The sequence below is a fragment of the Mycteria americana genome, chromosome Z (assembly GCF_035582795.1).
Source record: "Mycteria americana isolate JAX WOST 10 ecotype Jacksonville Zoo and Gardens chromosome Z, USCA_MyAme_1.0, whole genome shotgun sequence".
Classification (NCBI taxonomy): domain Eukaryota; kingdom Metazoa; phylum Chordata; class Aves; order Ciconiiformes; family Ciconiidae; genus Mycteria; species Mycteria americana.
The window spans coordinates 24637670-24653744 of NC_134396.1; the positions used below are offsets into that span (position 1 = coordinate 24637670).

General features: G+C 35.1%; 1 protein-coding gene across 5 annotated transcripts in view; it reads left to right on the plus strand.

Moving 5' to 3' along the window:
• KDM4C (lysine demethylase 4C) overlaps nt 1-16075 on the plus strand; it is a 277722-nt gene that overhangs the window by 233748 nt on the left and 27899 nt on the right. For 4 of the 5 annotated variants that reach the window (XM_075527201.1, XM_075527204.1, XM_075527202.1 and 1 more), the window contains exon 18: nt 13218-13403. In XM_075527201.1, coding sequence (XP_075383316.1) covers nt 13218-13403 — 186 coding nt within the window. Of the gene's footprint in view, nt 1-13217; nt 13404-16075 lie in introns of those variants that run through there. The other variant, XR_012779017.1, reaches the window with a different exon arrangement.

The following is a 16075-nucleotide window of genomic DNA, read 5'->3' on the forward strand; positions in this document are numbered from 1 at the left end:
ATTCTTTCTCTGGTGCTGAAACACTATGTTGTGTATAGCAAATGGACAATGTATGAGGTGCGGGAATCTTTTATGTCCAATCTCAGTTCCTGCATAAGCCTTTAGAAATTTTTAGAGATCATGCATAGCTCTACTGGGTCATTAAAAGAGTATTTAGGACCTAAAACAACTAAATTATGCTTTGAAATATTATACTTGTCTGCTCCAATAAATTATCAAGATGCTTAGACATATGAATGACATGTTCAAATCAGTGTCAGAAGTTCAAGTCAGATGATAGTTTAATAAATGGTTTAATTGAATTCTGGACAAGTTTTGAAAAATCTTTTCTATGATAGACAAGTTTTCAATATCACCAATTACTTGGCAGTGCTATATTAGCAAATTGTTGTTATATTTCTTTCTGGAAATATCAGCTGTGGCCTTTTATATGATATGTCTTTAGATTGAGAGGTGTAATTCCTTCCTTCACCTGACTTTTATAATGTATTATGCCATTAAGACACAATGAAGCATCTTTTAATGGTCCATTAACACAAGAGTTGGATGCACTGTGTGGAGAGAAAGAATATCTTCCAGAAGTCTAACTAGTCAAAAAGAAATTTTGAAAATTGGTATCAAAAGTCAAACTATATGCTAGGTGTTCTTCCTGTTCTGTGACTTTTTAAATATTGGGCTTTTGTACTTTTCTACATATTGTTGCTGATACAGTGTTTGGTAGGGAACTTTAAAAAATTGCCTTTAAAATAAAAGCTGTAGTTAGCAGCTTATTTCCCTGTGAATGAGTCCCACATTAAAGAAAAGGTTAGTGATACAAAAATAGAAGAAAAGAAGCTCTCAAAATTATACCATGGACAACTGGGCCCATGGGCCCATAGGTCAAAACTTCATAATTTAATGAAGTTCTGTTTACAGTGAGAAATGATGCTTTTTGGGAAAGAAAAGTATGCAGCCAGATGGCAGAGATACTGAAAATGGTATTTTAAAATTGACCAAAATAGTTTGCATGCTAAATAGGCCCACTTAGACCAAATAGATGGGTTAGTCCACACACTGGAAAGGTAAAATAGACTTTTAAAAATTCTATTTTTGTAGTATGTTTTTATTGGATTGGGCATCACAGTGGAAGAAAGTACAGCTTGCTGTTCAATAGCAGTCCTTGCCAAATACTAACACTAAACAAATCAATTACATGTCCATCAAGGATGTGAAGCATTTCCCAAAGTGGGAAATTAGAAAGTGAAAAATGTCAAAGACAAAGATGTAAGGAAAAAGTGTAACGTTCTTCAAGCCTAATCACTGTGCCTGAGAAGCTGGGTAAAGAGGAAGACATACTGAATAAATTAAAAATAGAACAATTAAACATATATATTTCCATATGAAGCAAAATCTGACTTGCGTACAGGAAATAGCTTTACAAAACATAATCAAATGCTATCCATAGGTTGTAGTTCTGTTGAAAATAACTAAGACACACATTTCTTTTTATTCAGATTCTCTTTGAACTGCATTGTTTCACTTTTCCATTTGCTTTTAGAATAATATCTTACATTCCAATAAGTAAATAGGATTCAAAGCCTCTCTATATATGGAATTAGAACTGATACTGCAGAAACAATCAGTAATTACTGACCTTTGTAATGTTTGCTTTCTATTCTGATAGAAAATAATTCCATGTTGTTGTGTAAATTTCCATACACTCCATGATTTGTGGCAAGATTCCCATGTAAGCTTCTCACAGAAATTTGATGTGTACATGGCAGGTATATTTGGTCCTCATATGAGTTTCGTACAGTCCTAAGCTGCCTTTCTAGGTGTAGCCATAGAATGATCTAAGTTCAAAGCAGGAGGAAGAAACCTATCTCTGTTTATCTCTATCTTTGTCTGAATCGTATTCTTAGGAGCCACTGGAATCTCAGGAACAAAATTAGTCGTCTCACTTGCAGTACATTATTCCGTCCTTTGAGCCATCTCCCTTGCTATATCTTGGGCTCCAATAACATCCATGGCAATAAGGCACTCTGCATTAACTAAATACTTAATCTATTGTATTCTTCATCTTGGATGTGTATGGCATAATTTCTGAGGTATGTGAGGGGAATTATGCCTCATGTTTGAAAAATATCTATAATCTGAGTCCTTAGGACAAAACAATTTAAATCTGCACGTGTTTAATGCAGTAATAAAAACCAGTGTTTATTTTCTGAAAACTATAAAGATAAAATCAAAACCAGTTAAAAACATCTGCTAGTTTTGCGAGTGTTGGGGTGTATGTTTTCTAATGAACAAAAAATGCGTTGTGTGTGAAATTTAGCTTAACTGGTAATAATTTATGTAAAAAGGTGCTGGTTTTCCCCTTTCGTAAACTTTCCTCCCCTTTCCCTCTCTTTCCGCCTTTCCCATCTTCCCCCTCCCCCCCTTTTCCCACTTTTACCCCCCTCTTCTCTTTTTTCTTCCTTTTCTCCCCTTTTTTACCCGCCTTTACCCCCGCCTTTTCCCCTTCTCCTCTTCCCCGCGTCTCTCTCTCTCTCCCCCTCTGCTTTTTTCTATAAACATGAAAAATTCTCAGTCTCTTCCCATGTCTGAGCAAGATAAATGAACTAATTTAAAATATTTTCCATGCCTCATCTGTCCACTCCACAAGCTGTCAATGAGCTTGGATTGGGAGCTTTCATGCCAATAGTCCACAGTGAGCAGTTGTATTATTTTGAAATAAGAATGTTGTTTCCATGGCAAACTTGGAACGCTTTGCAACTGTGCTGACGTCCACATACTTTTGGGTTTATGCAAGAAAGATGATACTTTATGAGATTTTTTAAAGCAAAAGGTCATTTGCCTACCTGCCCAAGATAAAGCCATCATATCGTTCTTTTATTTTTTTTATCTTTTGAGGGAAAGCAACAGGAAAAAATAAAAGATGGAGAAAAAACCAACTCATTTTAAACATGTAATAATTTCAGTTTTTGCTTCTGCATTTTTGCCAACAACCATTTTAACCAGTAAATATATTAATAGCTAATATGTTTCAATTTAGAGGGAGCAATGGTTTGGCAAATTTTTGTAATGGCTAAGACACTGCTGACCCTCTTCTACAGTGGGATCAGATTATTCTAAATATTTACTTAGTGAATTTAGTACAGGTCGTAGAAATGAGGGAAGCATTTATAAATAACTTACTGTTTCTGAGATATGACAAACTGATTAATTTTAGATTGTGGAATTTTTTAAACTTCTTATACCTAATACATTTTAATATGTCTTAAAGAATGTCATAACTTTTCTGTACTGCCTTATCACTTTTGCCTGTTGAAATGACACTACTTTCTGGTTAGGTATAATGTTAACATGAACTCTGCTGAAAAATAGATTTTAGCTTTTGGCTGAAAGCTTCAAAAATAATCTTTTCTTTGTAAGCTATGCAGTATCCCAAGCTTTTCAGAACTGAAAAAAACTTTCTGTGATGCAGAGCATGTTTAAATTCTGTGTGCCTTAACCCCTTCCTAAAACAATAAAAAACCCCCCAAACAACCAAAAAACAACCCCAAAACAAACAAAAAATACCCCATACCTCTCCACCCTGGAATGGCCCCTTATTTCCAGTTTTGACTTACGCAGTTGTTTATATGCTGTTGTTAGCACCTGGAAATAGCATGACTCACATTTGCTCAATTTACTGTAGGGTGCCAGGTAGTTCCTGGCCAGTGGCATAACCACACTAAATGGTTTTACTTATCCTTCTTTTCTGATAGTGTATTCTGTCCACAATAGCTTCCCTTCAACAGCGAACAACTTGACAAGCAGCTGTGTCCTCATTCAGTGTACTCCACAAGCAAAATATTTTCCTTCCCAGAGGCAAAGTGAATTCACCTACATAATTGGCCATGACCCCTTCTTGCCCAGAGGACATATACTGAAGTCCATTCCCATTTTCTAATCTTTTAAGACACAAAGCAGCACATTACTGTCATGCTAGTAGATAGATGAAATTTTGATATGTGTGCTTGTATTGTCGTCAGAGGTTTCTGTTTGAGCTTGACAAGATTCTTGTTTCTAAACATTTGAACATGCATGTCTTAAATCCTAGAATCATAGAATGGTTTGGGTTGGAAGGGACCTTAAAGATCATCTAGTTCCAACCCCCCTGCCATGGGCAGGGACACCTTCCACTAGACCAGGTTGCTCAAAGCCTCATACAATTGATTGTCTCTTTAGTAATTTTGTTTTCTTTGGGGGTGGGTGTAGAAATACCTTTTTAGTTTATTGGTATCACCGTACCAACTAGCCACTCTCAGAAGGATAGAATTTATTAGATAAGAGATGGTGGTACCTTTATTTTGATAAAGACTGTCTTTGCATTTTTTCATTTCAGTAAATTGCTTGCAGGATATTGCTAAGAATATAATCCTTTCAATGCTGCATCTCAATGTTCTAATTTTAACTGCTCTCGTATTAAAATGTTAAATTCTCTCTGTGTGTTTGTATGTATTCATATGAAGTATTAGAAAACAATTATTATAAAATAAACTATACAGAAACAGTGATCTTCTCTGTACTAAGTATAAATAACGATATTACTTTTCAGAGCAGTGCTTTGCATTAAATGACAACTCATGAAGGAGTGGAGCCTGAAATGGTCATGCAGTCTCTTAAAGTTCTCCATTCATTGTCTGTTAAGGACTTTTCTGAGTTAGCAATTTCTAGATGTCTTCTCTAATTACTTTGTGTAGTCATGTTTAGTTGGGGATCTGTCTCTTTTGAAATCTGAATAATACAAAGTCTGCCACTAGAATTTATCTTGATTGGCTTTGCAGAAAAGGACTTGGGGATCACGATGGAGGAGTTAAACGTGAATCAGCAGTATGCCCTCGCAGCAAAGAGGGCCAACTGCATCCTGGGTTTGATTTGTAAGACTGTACCCAGCAGGTTCAGGGAATTGATCCATCCTACCCTTTTATTTGGCATTTGTAAGACTGCACCTGGTCTCCCCATTATTGACATACGGGAGCAAGTCCAATGAAAGGCCACTGAGATGGTCAGGGCTGGAGCACAGGACGTATGTGGAGAGACTGAAGAAACTGGGTCTGTTTTAGAACATGGTAAATTCCAGTGTTGTGTAAAGAAAGGGTTTTCTTACTATGAAAGCTGGTGGTCAAACACTTGAACAGGTGTCCAGCAAACCTGAGGGATCTTTGTCCTTGGAGATGTTCAAAACTCAGCTGGACAGGCCTTGTGGAACCTGATTTAGTCTGCTGTGGCAAAGTGTTGGACTACATGACCTCTGGAGGTCCCCTCCAACCTCCGTTATTCTTTGACTCTATGGAAATAGTTTAGTTCTCATTTTGCACAGTTGTTTTGTCTCTGCCCTATGTACTTGGGTTAAGAAATATGTGGTTGTGACTGGATGACTGGAGTGCAGAAAAGAATCTGAAGATGATCATTGCCTTTAATTTCTAGTAATGCCTATAGGAATCGGCTGGAAAGAGTGCAGTTACAATATAATACTGGACCCTTAACCACCATATCTGGTGGAGGCAGCAGCAGTGAGGCAGTGAATTGATGCCTCATCACCTTTTCAGCCTAAGTGGCCTTTCACAGCTTGTCAGGTATTTTAGCCTTTATGTAAATGGCAAATCTATTCAAACTGGTCTATGCAAATCCAAAGCAAAGTTTTAATAAAAATGCTTTCTTCCTGGAGAACAAAGAAAAGGAGATTCTTTCCAACCTCCCATATTTATCTTCCTGGAATTTTGCCCTTCCAATACTAGTAACAACCTTTCTTCTTGTTCATTTCAGGATGCCCGAAAGGTGCACTGAATACAGGCACGATAATTCTGTAAAATTACACTTTTTAAGGCTGTGTGTTTAATTGTTTATATGGTACAATATAGAAGCTAAAAGGTGAAAATTATGAGGAAAAAAACCAAAAGAAGACATGCAACATTTTGAAGCTGCAGAGGAAGAAGCATTGTCTGGCATAAAGATTCATTTTGTCCTGTAATAAAAAAACATTTGAAAAAGTATCTATGAATACATAAAAGCTAGAGTTAAGCTAAAATCACAAGAGTCTCCTTATAAAGTGAAGGCTCACAGTCACATATTAGTATTTCAGAAAGGGGGTAGATATGAAGTGGGCAAAAGAAGAATTAGGATGACTAAATTCTCAGAGTGTCACAGGTGTATATGAATCTGGAAGGAAGTGACGGGGTATTCTTGTGTTCAATGACTATGTGCTAGCAGCATATTCATTATATATGTAGTGATTCTTCTTTTTAAAGGAGGTGTTCGTGATTGAATATTCTCCTTTTAGCATTTATTCATAATAAGACTTTGAGGACATAATAGAGATATAGGTATATGGTATGTTTATCAGTAGATCTCTAGGGTAGGATTACAGACCTCTCAAGTACTTTCTGGGTATCTCCGACAGCATAGAACACTGATGGTACTGCTGTAGCCTGAAAAACGAGTAGGGACTTAACTGCAGTGCTTGGTGTTGAAATCTAATTACAAATATTGAGGACTTCAAGAATACTGAAAATAAATACATAGCAGTTTACTTCCCTAGATATGTCGTAGTTGTAGGTATTGTGGTGGTGAGTACCACTGTACAGGCAACAGTTGGAGCTCTAACAAGGTCTTTTATTTCTTCCTTTTTGCCTCACAACACTCACCTTTTACCAGTTAAGGAGATTACATTGCATATCACAGGAACATAAACCTTTTCAGGCACTTTCTAAAATAAGAACTTCTTCACCAAGTGTTTTGTTTTCTTTGATTGTTTTTCTCTTTTAACCTGCAATGTAAGGACTCTTTCATTATAATCACACAATCTGTGCTTCAGAAGAGCTAAGGTTTTATTTAACTCTACACTGTATGTTTGTCTTTCCTTTCCTACAAATTAAAAAGCTATTGGTACCTAGCAGTTTCACTGAAATAGTAGATGTATACTGTATTTATACATAATTTTGGCAAGTCCCGATAATATTTTATCAGCTCTTAAAATTATATATTAAAACAATATCTATATTTGGTGCCATTTCAAGATCTTTTCATGTTTAATTCAAAATTAAACAACATGACTTGCAAGTTCACTCATTGAGAGTAGACCCAAAGCTACATTATTTCTGAGTTATTAGAAAATAAGATTACCCTTTCTATTTGCTATTGATGTGTAAGTGTCATGTCTATTTCTTTGCTGGAATATATGACTAACAGAATTTCACCTACATCTAGATAATGTCTGCCATCTTTAATTTGCCATAGCCCCATGCTATAGGCAGACTTACTGAGTAGCAGGAAATTACAAATAATTTTCTACAAGCATTGGGTTTTTTTCCCCCGTGAGGTACTGGTTGTTATGTTTGAAATACCAGAGGGATGCAAAACAGTCTCTTGATACTTTATCTAACAACATTCTTATTTAATTTTATATAATTGTCTAAACATGCTGAACAAAAAGTGGAATAGATGATCTAAGAAACTCTTTTTCTTCACATGTTCTGATTCTAAGCTCTGTCAGTTTCATAGCTGAAATATTCAGCTTGGTTTAGATTAATCAGGAATAAAAGGAAACATAAAATGAAAAAAAGTAATGAGCTTGTTTCCATAGAAACACACTATGCTCTCTGCCAAAATTAAGTGCTGACTTTGTATTCTGAAAGATGGTTGTGCAGATGACATGTGCTCACTGATCTGCAGATAATGTGTCAAATGTCTTCGTCGTATGTATCTTCTGATTGCGTTGTGCATCATTAACAAATCTTTGTGCCAGTGCCTTGCTACCGACTCTTGCAGTATGACTAGACTGTAATCTTTTCTCACTTCTTATCCATGTTATGGCTTTGGATTGGAGAAAGAAAAGATTAGTTTCACTGTGCATTTATACTGTATGTCTCAAGTTATAACAGTTGATAAGCTGATGAAGCTCCTTCTGTCAATATTTTGTGTGAAATCTTTCCTCTGTTAAAATCTATGGGTATTTTACTATTGGTTACATTAGTATCAACATTTCATATCTACAGTGTGATCATACACAACAGCAATATTGCTTGTCTGGTAATATAAATTCTGAAGCAAAGCAGATTCATTATGAAATGCAGAGGTGCTAAGCAGATCTTATAGGAAAAAAAAAATTACCCACGGTTTTTCATTAATTTCCTAAACTTACAATGGTGTCTCTGTCTTAGTGTTTATTTCCAATGATACCTAGAAGGCCAAAAATGCCAAATATATAAAAGAGGATGAAAATATACAATTCAGTTACTGACTAGTAGTTAATAACCATCTGCAGCGGTAGAGGCTCTCTTGAAATAGCTTATTTTTGTAGAATTTAATGCCTTAATATAGTGAGCTTCTTCGCATAAGTCATTCTTCTTGCCAAGGCATAGAAATACTTTTGTGAGAAATCAATACTCCAAATTGTTTCCTAAAATCCAGCCCCAGCTTTCTGCTGCAACCTCAGCTTGTGCTTATTTTCATAAATCCTTGCATCAAAAAGCAGTGTTACTGTGTTTAATTCATGATCCTGTTAGGGACTGGAATTTTGTTTTGTAAATATTACTCTTTTTGAGGGAAGCAATATCAAATTCTCTATATAAGGATGCATAAAAATTATTATGAAAGCTATCAGTGGGCTTTCTTCTGCAAAATACTGGCATCCAGTTTCCTTAGACTCGTTCTTTAAAATCCATTCTGTTTATATATTTGCAACCTATTAATATTAAAGAGCTATTCCATGATTATGAAATCTATTTGCAGCAGAATATTTTTCATCTGGGGGGCAAAAAGAGGTCATTTCACCATCTAGAAAATTGCAGTACATTGTTCTGTCCTATATTCCTAATCTCCAGTTATATAAACAATTTTATTTATTCTCCAATTCATTTTGCATCTGAATCTCTGATTAAGATTGATCCTCAGCTACTTCCCCCATTGTCTCTGCTTTGCACTAATATCTAGCAAGCATTAAGTCAAAATGACATTCTGTCTAGCTATCTAGGATGTTGAATTTGCTTTAGTTGGTAGGAACAGCTGTAGTTTCAGGCTACTGAAAAACTGTCAGTTGGGCACTGAATTAGCATGATTGTATTTCAGTAAATGTGTTCATAGTATGTCAAGCTTGTTAATTTCACAAGTAGCACACTTACATACCTAAAGATGAGGTTCGCCCAGACAGAGAGGTCTTTAGATTCTGTCCTCTACAGGAGTGGTTCAAGACTGGTTCCATTCTATACAATTCCTTCATTTTACGAACATACAAAACTCAGACTTCAGGCAAGGGTGGGAGTGAGAATGAAACCTCAGTCTTCACAACCTGTGATTCCCTTTCTTATAATTTTGATGCCTTTTTCCTTTGGTCACTTTCAGTGATTTTTTTAAATTATTATTTTATATTTATATCATCCTTTTTTTTTCATGTATCACCATGCTATCAAAAATAATATTAACATGAGAGAAAAAAAGGTGAAAAAGTTCATTTAAATTCATATGCTGTAAAGCCCAAGTGAGAGTATGAGAAATACATTATTAGTTAGAAGCTAGGGAGGGAAAGAATTGCCAGTATGGGTCAGACACAGCACAGTTCAATTTACTATTACAGCTAATGTACAGCTTGGTATGTAGCTCAGCTAAGGTTCCAAAAGTCTATGCAAAGCATATTTTTATAGTTTGTTCTGCTTTTATTCTGTGTATTCTGATTTTATTAATCAAATATGGTAGATAAACTGTTTGACTTATATTTTCAAAGATGAAGGAGCTTTTTCTCCTATCTCTGAATGGGGCCATGCTGCCTGAGACAGTTATGCAAGCTGTGAATTTGCTTATACGCCTTTTATTTGTGCATATGTGTAGTTTTCAAAATTCATGCCTAAGTTTGAGACTCATTGTAAAGCTGAGGTACATCTGCATCACCCCTTTCAGTGTTGTACTTGTACAAAGGACACAGCATCTTACAAATAATAGGAAACATATTTCATTATTTGTCAACCTTGATTCTTTTTGTGCTTTCTGAAAGAAGAATGATTTTCAGAATTTTTCTGGTATGCCATAAGCACAGGAAGAAATAGGATTTTTTGTTTCCTGCAGGTACAGTAACTTTTTTTTCCCCTGTTCATATCCATGATCTTAATCTTTTTGATACCTGAAGAGTATAAGAGTGTAGCACAAAATATTAATGTGTGTTTGGAGGTAACTGATGTAACAACTACCTTCCCTATATTTGGCAGTGAGATGGATTCATCTCATGGTGAAAACACAGGAAGGAAGTATTTTTACTTTCTTCATGTGACTTGAAGTCTGCATTCACATAGTTACATATGGCCAAGAAGTATTCCTTTTATATAAGAGTAAATGTGAAGTAATTTCACTTTTCATCAGTATTACAGTAATTTTACACCAGCATGGCAGAAATAAGAATATAGTCGATAGTAATTTGACAGCTTTTTTATTATTATTTTTATCAGTACTTTCAAGTTGCAACTCTGAAAAGTACTGTGAGAAATAACTTTTCTTACAATATATCAGGTTGTCTGATATGTTCTTATTAAGTTAACCTACGCTGGAAGAGAACAGAGAAGTCGGTCTCTTTTACGGGAATGATGAAGTTTTGCTCTAATTTCTGTGGAATTGGCCATCCCATTTAATGTGTTACATTTTCAGTTTTCCTAACTGCACTTCCAGCTTCCCTTCCAGCATCTCTTACTGTCCTCATATTGCTTTTATTTTCCTCAGTTTTTCCACTTCTGAAAGGTGATAAGCCTTAAAATATTAAAATAGAATGATTGTACAACATATAGTTGTAAGTGCATCTTTTTCGGAAGCATTACTCCTGTAATGTAATGTTTCAGATTTGTGCATCTCCCAAGTTTTCATGATACCTTAGTAAGATGCTGAAGAAACTTACAGCCACATTGTAATGTTTGCATATTTGCTGCCTTGCACAAGTGCAGCCAATAATTTAAGGGGATCAGCATTTCCTGCTGTAACATACTTCTTTCAGTTACTGCTAGTTTAGCTGCACTTTACTTTTTTATCCCTTTTCCCCATTCTCTACATTTTGTTTGAACTGCATTTTTGGAGTGTTTTAGTCAGAACATGCGGCCAGGTTTGGTTTTTTTTTTTTGGTTTTGGTTTTTTTAATACTCAGACGTGTTTTGTACTTCAGTCTTTCTTCTTTCATTAAGCTGACTGGTGAATTTGTGTGTATATCTGCGTGAAAAAGCATTCAAAAGGAGATGTGTATTTGCATGAACTCAGTGTCTAGACATTACACGTAATAGATTTCAATAGTATTTTCTTTCTGGAATTCCCATTTTACTTGGTTCTGAATATGTACATATAAAAAAATCCTTAAGCTCCCTCGAGAAACAGTTACTTGATCTATCTGAAAATGGTTTCATGCACATGAATACAAATGCACAATGAGATATCAGCATATCAGTGAAGTCTCTGGAACATTTCTTTTGATGGCGAAATCATCTTTACCTCTCACTAGTCTTTCAGACCTGATGCTGCTACAGCAGACTGAGCTGAGTTCTGGTCCTTTTAGTGAATGATAGGTAAAATTTTTAACTAAGTTCCAGATGCCAGATGCTACTCTTGTTTCTGCTTGTGCAAAGCCATGCAGGCTGTTGGCTTTCAGAGGGTGGATATGAAGGCAGAACTTGAAGAGTTTTTCACGTTCAGAATGATGCATGAACTAGAACCCTGCATGATCGATGAGTTTGACAGGGCTAGCACTTGCAAAAAGCATTATTTCAGTCACAAACTGAGTGCTAGAAGTCATTGAAACTATGCAAGTGCTGAATTATACAATAAAATTTCTGCAGATTTTCTTCAGAATATGGAAATTAATAAACAATAGAACAAAATTCTCTGGTAACCTGGGAATAAGAATTTGATGAAAGTTAATTTGAAATGCTTTGAATTATTAACCATACAGTAAAAATAAATCAAAATTATTCTTACTCGTTTTCTGAGCATAGGCAGACAAGAGGGCGTTTGACAAAATCAGTGACTAGAGAATTGAGAACAAATGGAAGTAATCACTATTCTAGCAGTGTTTTCAAATTATTGAATTCACTGTTTTGTGTCCTTAAATAAAATGTCTGTATTTTAGGATAGCTGAGATAATTTTATGATCATCAATAACATTTGCAGTTTTGTTAGCCATGATGCGAGTTATCAGAGGAGAGTTCCCATGTGTGATATAACACAGTTGTCCACAGACGTTACTAAAGTAATTATTCTGTCTAGCGTGTTTGTTAATGTCTTTTGGTGGCAAGATACCAGTTGTCTTGTACTTTGTCTTTTTTAGTATGGTGGACCTTATTTCCCAGACTTAATTAACCTAGCTCATGTCCCTTCATTTGCTTCATATGGGCCACTTACTTACGTTACTTACAAAATAGTGACAATATTTTGATGTGGTCTCTATTTTGACAAAAAGAAAAAAAGTGGTATGTCTTGACACTGGTAAAGCTGTTGACATGTTTTAATATAAGTGGGGAAATACAGCCTACTCAATCACCATTATATTAAATACACAGCCAATGAAAACCAGACTAGAAAAAATAAAAAGGGGCTTAGGAAAAGCCTTCAGCTGTGGAATTATGCAAAGGCTTGAGATAAAGAAAACATTTCTAACCTTGAGGAGATTTATCTGCTGTAACAGGTTATCTGAGGATGTTGTAGAAACTGTTTCACAAACATGTTAGATTAGCCATCTCCCAAAGACTGTCTAAGTATATATTTATTGCAGCTTCAAAGTAGGGGGCTCGTTTAAATATGTGGAAGTCCCATCTAGCCCTACATTTCTGTGGGCCTATCCTCTTTATTTTTGAGTCATGCTGTTACTTTTTGCAGAATTATGGGCAGGTTTTTTGATTTACCCATTTTAGGAGGAGCAGGTTAATTTTCAGAGGAGTGTATGGAATTTGAAATTAAACTTTTAAATAGTTATCTTTATATCAGTTTTCTTACTATAGCACCAGAACAGATTGTCTTCGCATTAATGTCAAAAAGGCAAAAATGCTATCTATTAATTATTATATTACTACGTTACCTTGTAATTCATAAATGCTGGTTCTTTTGCCATGCCTATTGCAAGGTATAAAATGTAATCAGTGAAAAACAAATAACTTTTCAGTCCTTGAGATACTTGCAGAAGTTGGTGGAGTTGGGGTAGTATAGTAAATATTCTGTTTATTTTGCTTCTACAGAAATGTATCTTCTGCAGACAGAGAATTAAGAAAATCTCTGGTGCCTGCATTCAGTGTTCATATGGACGCTGCCCAGCCTCCTTCCATGTTACCTGTGCCCATGCTGCAGGAGTGCTGATGGAACCTGATGACTGGCCATATGTTGTCTACATCACATGTTTCAGGCACAAGATCAACCAAAATGTGGTAAGGAATTTGTTGTCTTATTTGTTAAAAAATGGAATTGCAGAATGAAAGTATGTTTCCAGAGAAAATGGAAGAAAGGATCCATACTATGTGTTATAATAGCTCCATCTATCATATTTCCATACATAGCAAACTATTACATCTTGAAGATTTTTCCTTATGCCATTACCTGGGAGAAATGATACTTGATATGTCTAACGCATTTTTGCATGAGAGTCATTGTTGAATGTATTGTTTTGAGAGCCAGAACAAGTCTTTGAGTTCTCTCTTTTCTTAACCTGGAGCATATTACAAATACCCAGATCACAGTATCTTGCAAATACTCACAGATACTGTGAGATAAAGGATATGGTGTATATGTAGGTTCTTTGTTCTGCAGCCAAACAGTGTCTTGCAAATATCCAATTATAGTTATTCTGTCATCTGGCAAAGTAACCCTGGTATGTCATGAAAATTCATGTTATTACTGTGCCTTTTTATTTCTAGCCTGTGCTGAGAAGGAACATTTAATTTTAGATGAGACACCTGAAGAATTAGTTTAATGTCTTTTATTCAAATGAATTGTTACTATCTCAGTTAAGAGAGAACTCTTGCCATTTATCTTGGGCTTTTAAAACTGTATTTTGTTTCCTAGCAAACTAGAAGGACTTAATGTAGTCTTAGTAAGGAAATAGCTTGGTAAGTTAGTCAAGTTGAGAATTCGCAAGTTGCAAACTTTTTATCTCCTTTATACATTACAAGTGAAAGAAATAAACCCAGGTAATGTCTGTATAATATATGTCTTTCTTTCAAGAGGTTGTCAGTGAATCCTTGGTCTTAATGACAAGACTACCGAAGAGTACGATTTTCTTTCTAGTGTAGTAAAATGTAATGCTCCCAACTAGAGTAATCAGTCCTGAGTGTTCAATCTGCTGGTGGTTCTTAAAAAGGGAAACGAATTGTGTGTCCTTGTTTAAAACTTCCACAGAACTGTTAAGCCTTTTAAAGATTTTTGTTTTCCAAAATTAATTAATACGTGAAACAAGTACACTTCATGTGGTTTTAGTTTCTTCAGACATTTTTCAAGAAAATGAGTTTGGTTTGAAAAACAAACAAACTTAAACCTCTGTCTGTACAGGCAACTTAAGATACTTGGCTTTCTTGGAAAACGTCACCATTAGCTGAAAATTACTGGATTAAAATCATGGCCAGTAAAAATAGGGCTGTTCTTCCCAAATATTTTCTAGGATTTGTTTGGGACAAGTCTTTATACTCTGCCCAGTGGGATTTGGATCAGAAGCTGGGAAATCATTTCCTGATCAAATAGGACTTTCTGCATAATACTTTCTTCTATTCCCACTTCATACGTATATTATGACCACTTTCTCAGCCCCTTAATTTTTCCACCTTCCTCTAATATACATGTCTCTGATGCTGGAATCCCCTTATGCTGTTAAATAATGCATGTGATTTTCCTCACCTTATTCTCTTTTATGATGCTAAATGGTAAATGTGCTGAAGTTTCAGATTATTTCTTCTATGTTTATACAGCACTTAATAGTGGTATATCTGTCCTAAACAGACTTTTTTCTGGCATTTCTATGTTCATGTTACTTATTAATAGAAATAGCTGCAAAATATTAATGAAAACCAGGTAGGTTGTTTAACCAGAATTTATACTTTCAATCTAATATAAAACAGTGCAGACTTTAGCACTTAACTTTCTTAGTGTACACTTTCTCTGGAACAGAAAAGAAGTTATTAAATAGCTATTATTTTGAATGGTAAGAAACAAAACACATGCTTATCTGAAAAAACGCAATAGTAATAGAGTGACATGGAATCCCATAAAATCCTTTTTTTCTTAGTGATTTTCTTGACCTATATTAGGTAGTATCAAAGAAAAAAAAAACCCACTAGGTATGGAGAAACAGGGTTTTGTGTGGCTGCTATTTAAGAGGTTGTGTGAAGGATGTTCAAATAGCTTGGAATGAGACTATCACGTCCTTTCCTGAAACTCAGCACCAACCTTTTTGAAAAACTTCTTTTTCAACCTTTTTGAAAAACTTTGAAAATTTATTTCCTGTGGCTCAAATCAAAATCAGATTTGCAGAAGAGAAAGAAAAATTATACTCTTGTGTTTTTCATTGGGCCAAAACTTGGAATGATCAGATATTTTGTTAAAGAATCTTTAACTGTGAAATTCTTAAATTACTCCTGAGACAAAGGAGATTGCCATATGTTTGTATATGCTTGATTTTGTACTCTGTCTTTTGGATAATTAATCTAATCACATCTTTAAGCCTTTGGAAGTTTTTTCACCATTGGTTTTCTTGTTATGCTTTTCTTAGCTATTAGCTATTCTTTCATGCAGAAATTACATTGCTCTTCACCATTAGGCATAGCAATGTATCTTACTTCTAATGAACTTTTTTGTTTGCCTGTTGTTTTAACTTCCTTGCTTGAAAGCAGAACAGGGGAATCATGCAAACGGAAATATTATACTCAATTTGCAAATTTTTACAGGAGTCAAATAGATTGTCTTGTCAGCCAGAAAAAAAATCTCTTCTGGTATTTAGCAGTTGAAAACATTGTACATAAAGCAAGGACACTATTATTTCTCCTCATTTCAAGGAAACAAAATTAAAATTGTCTGTTTTTCCATTAATATAGGCTGTAGATATTGTGCCTAA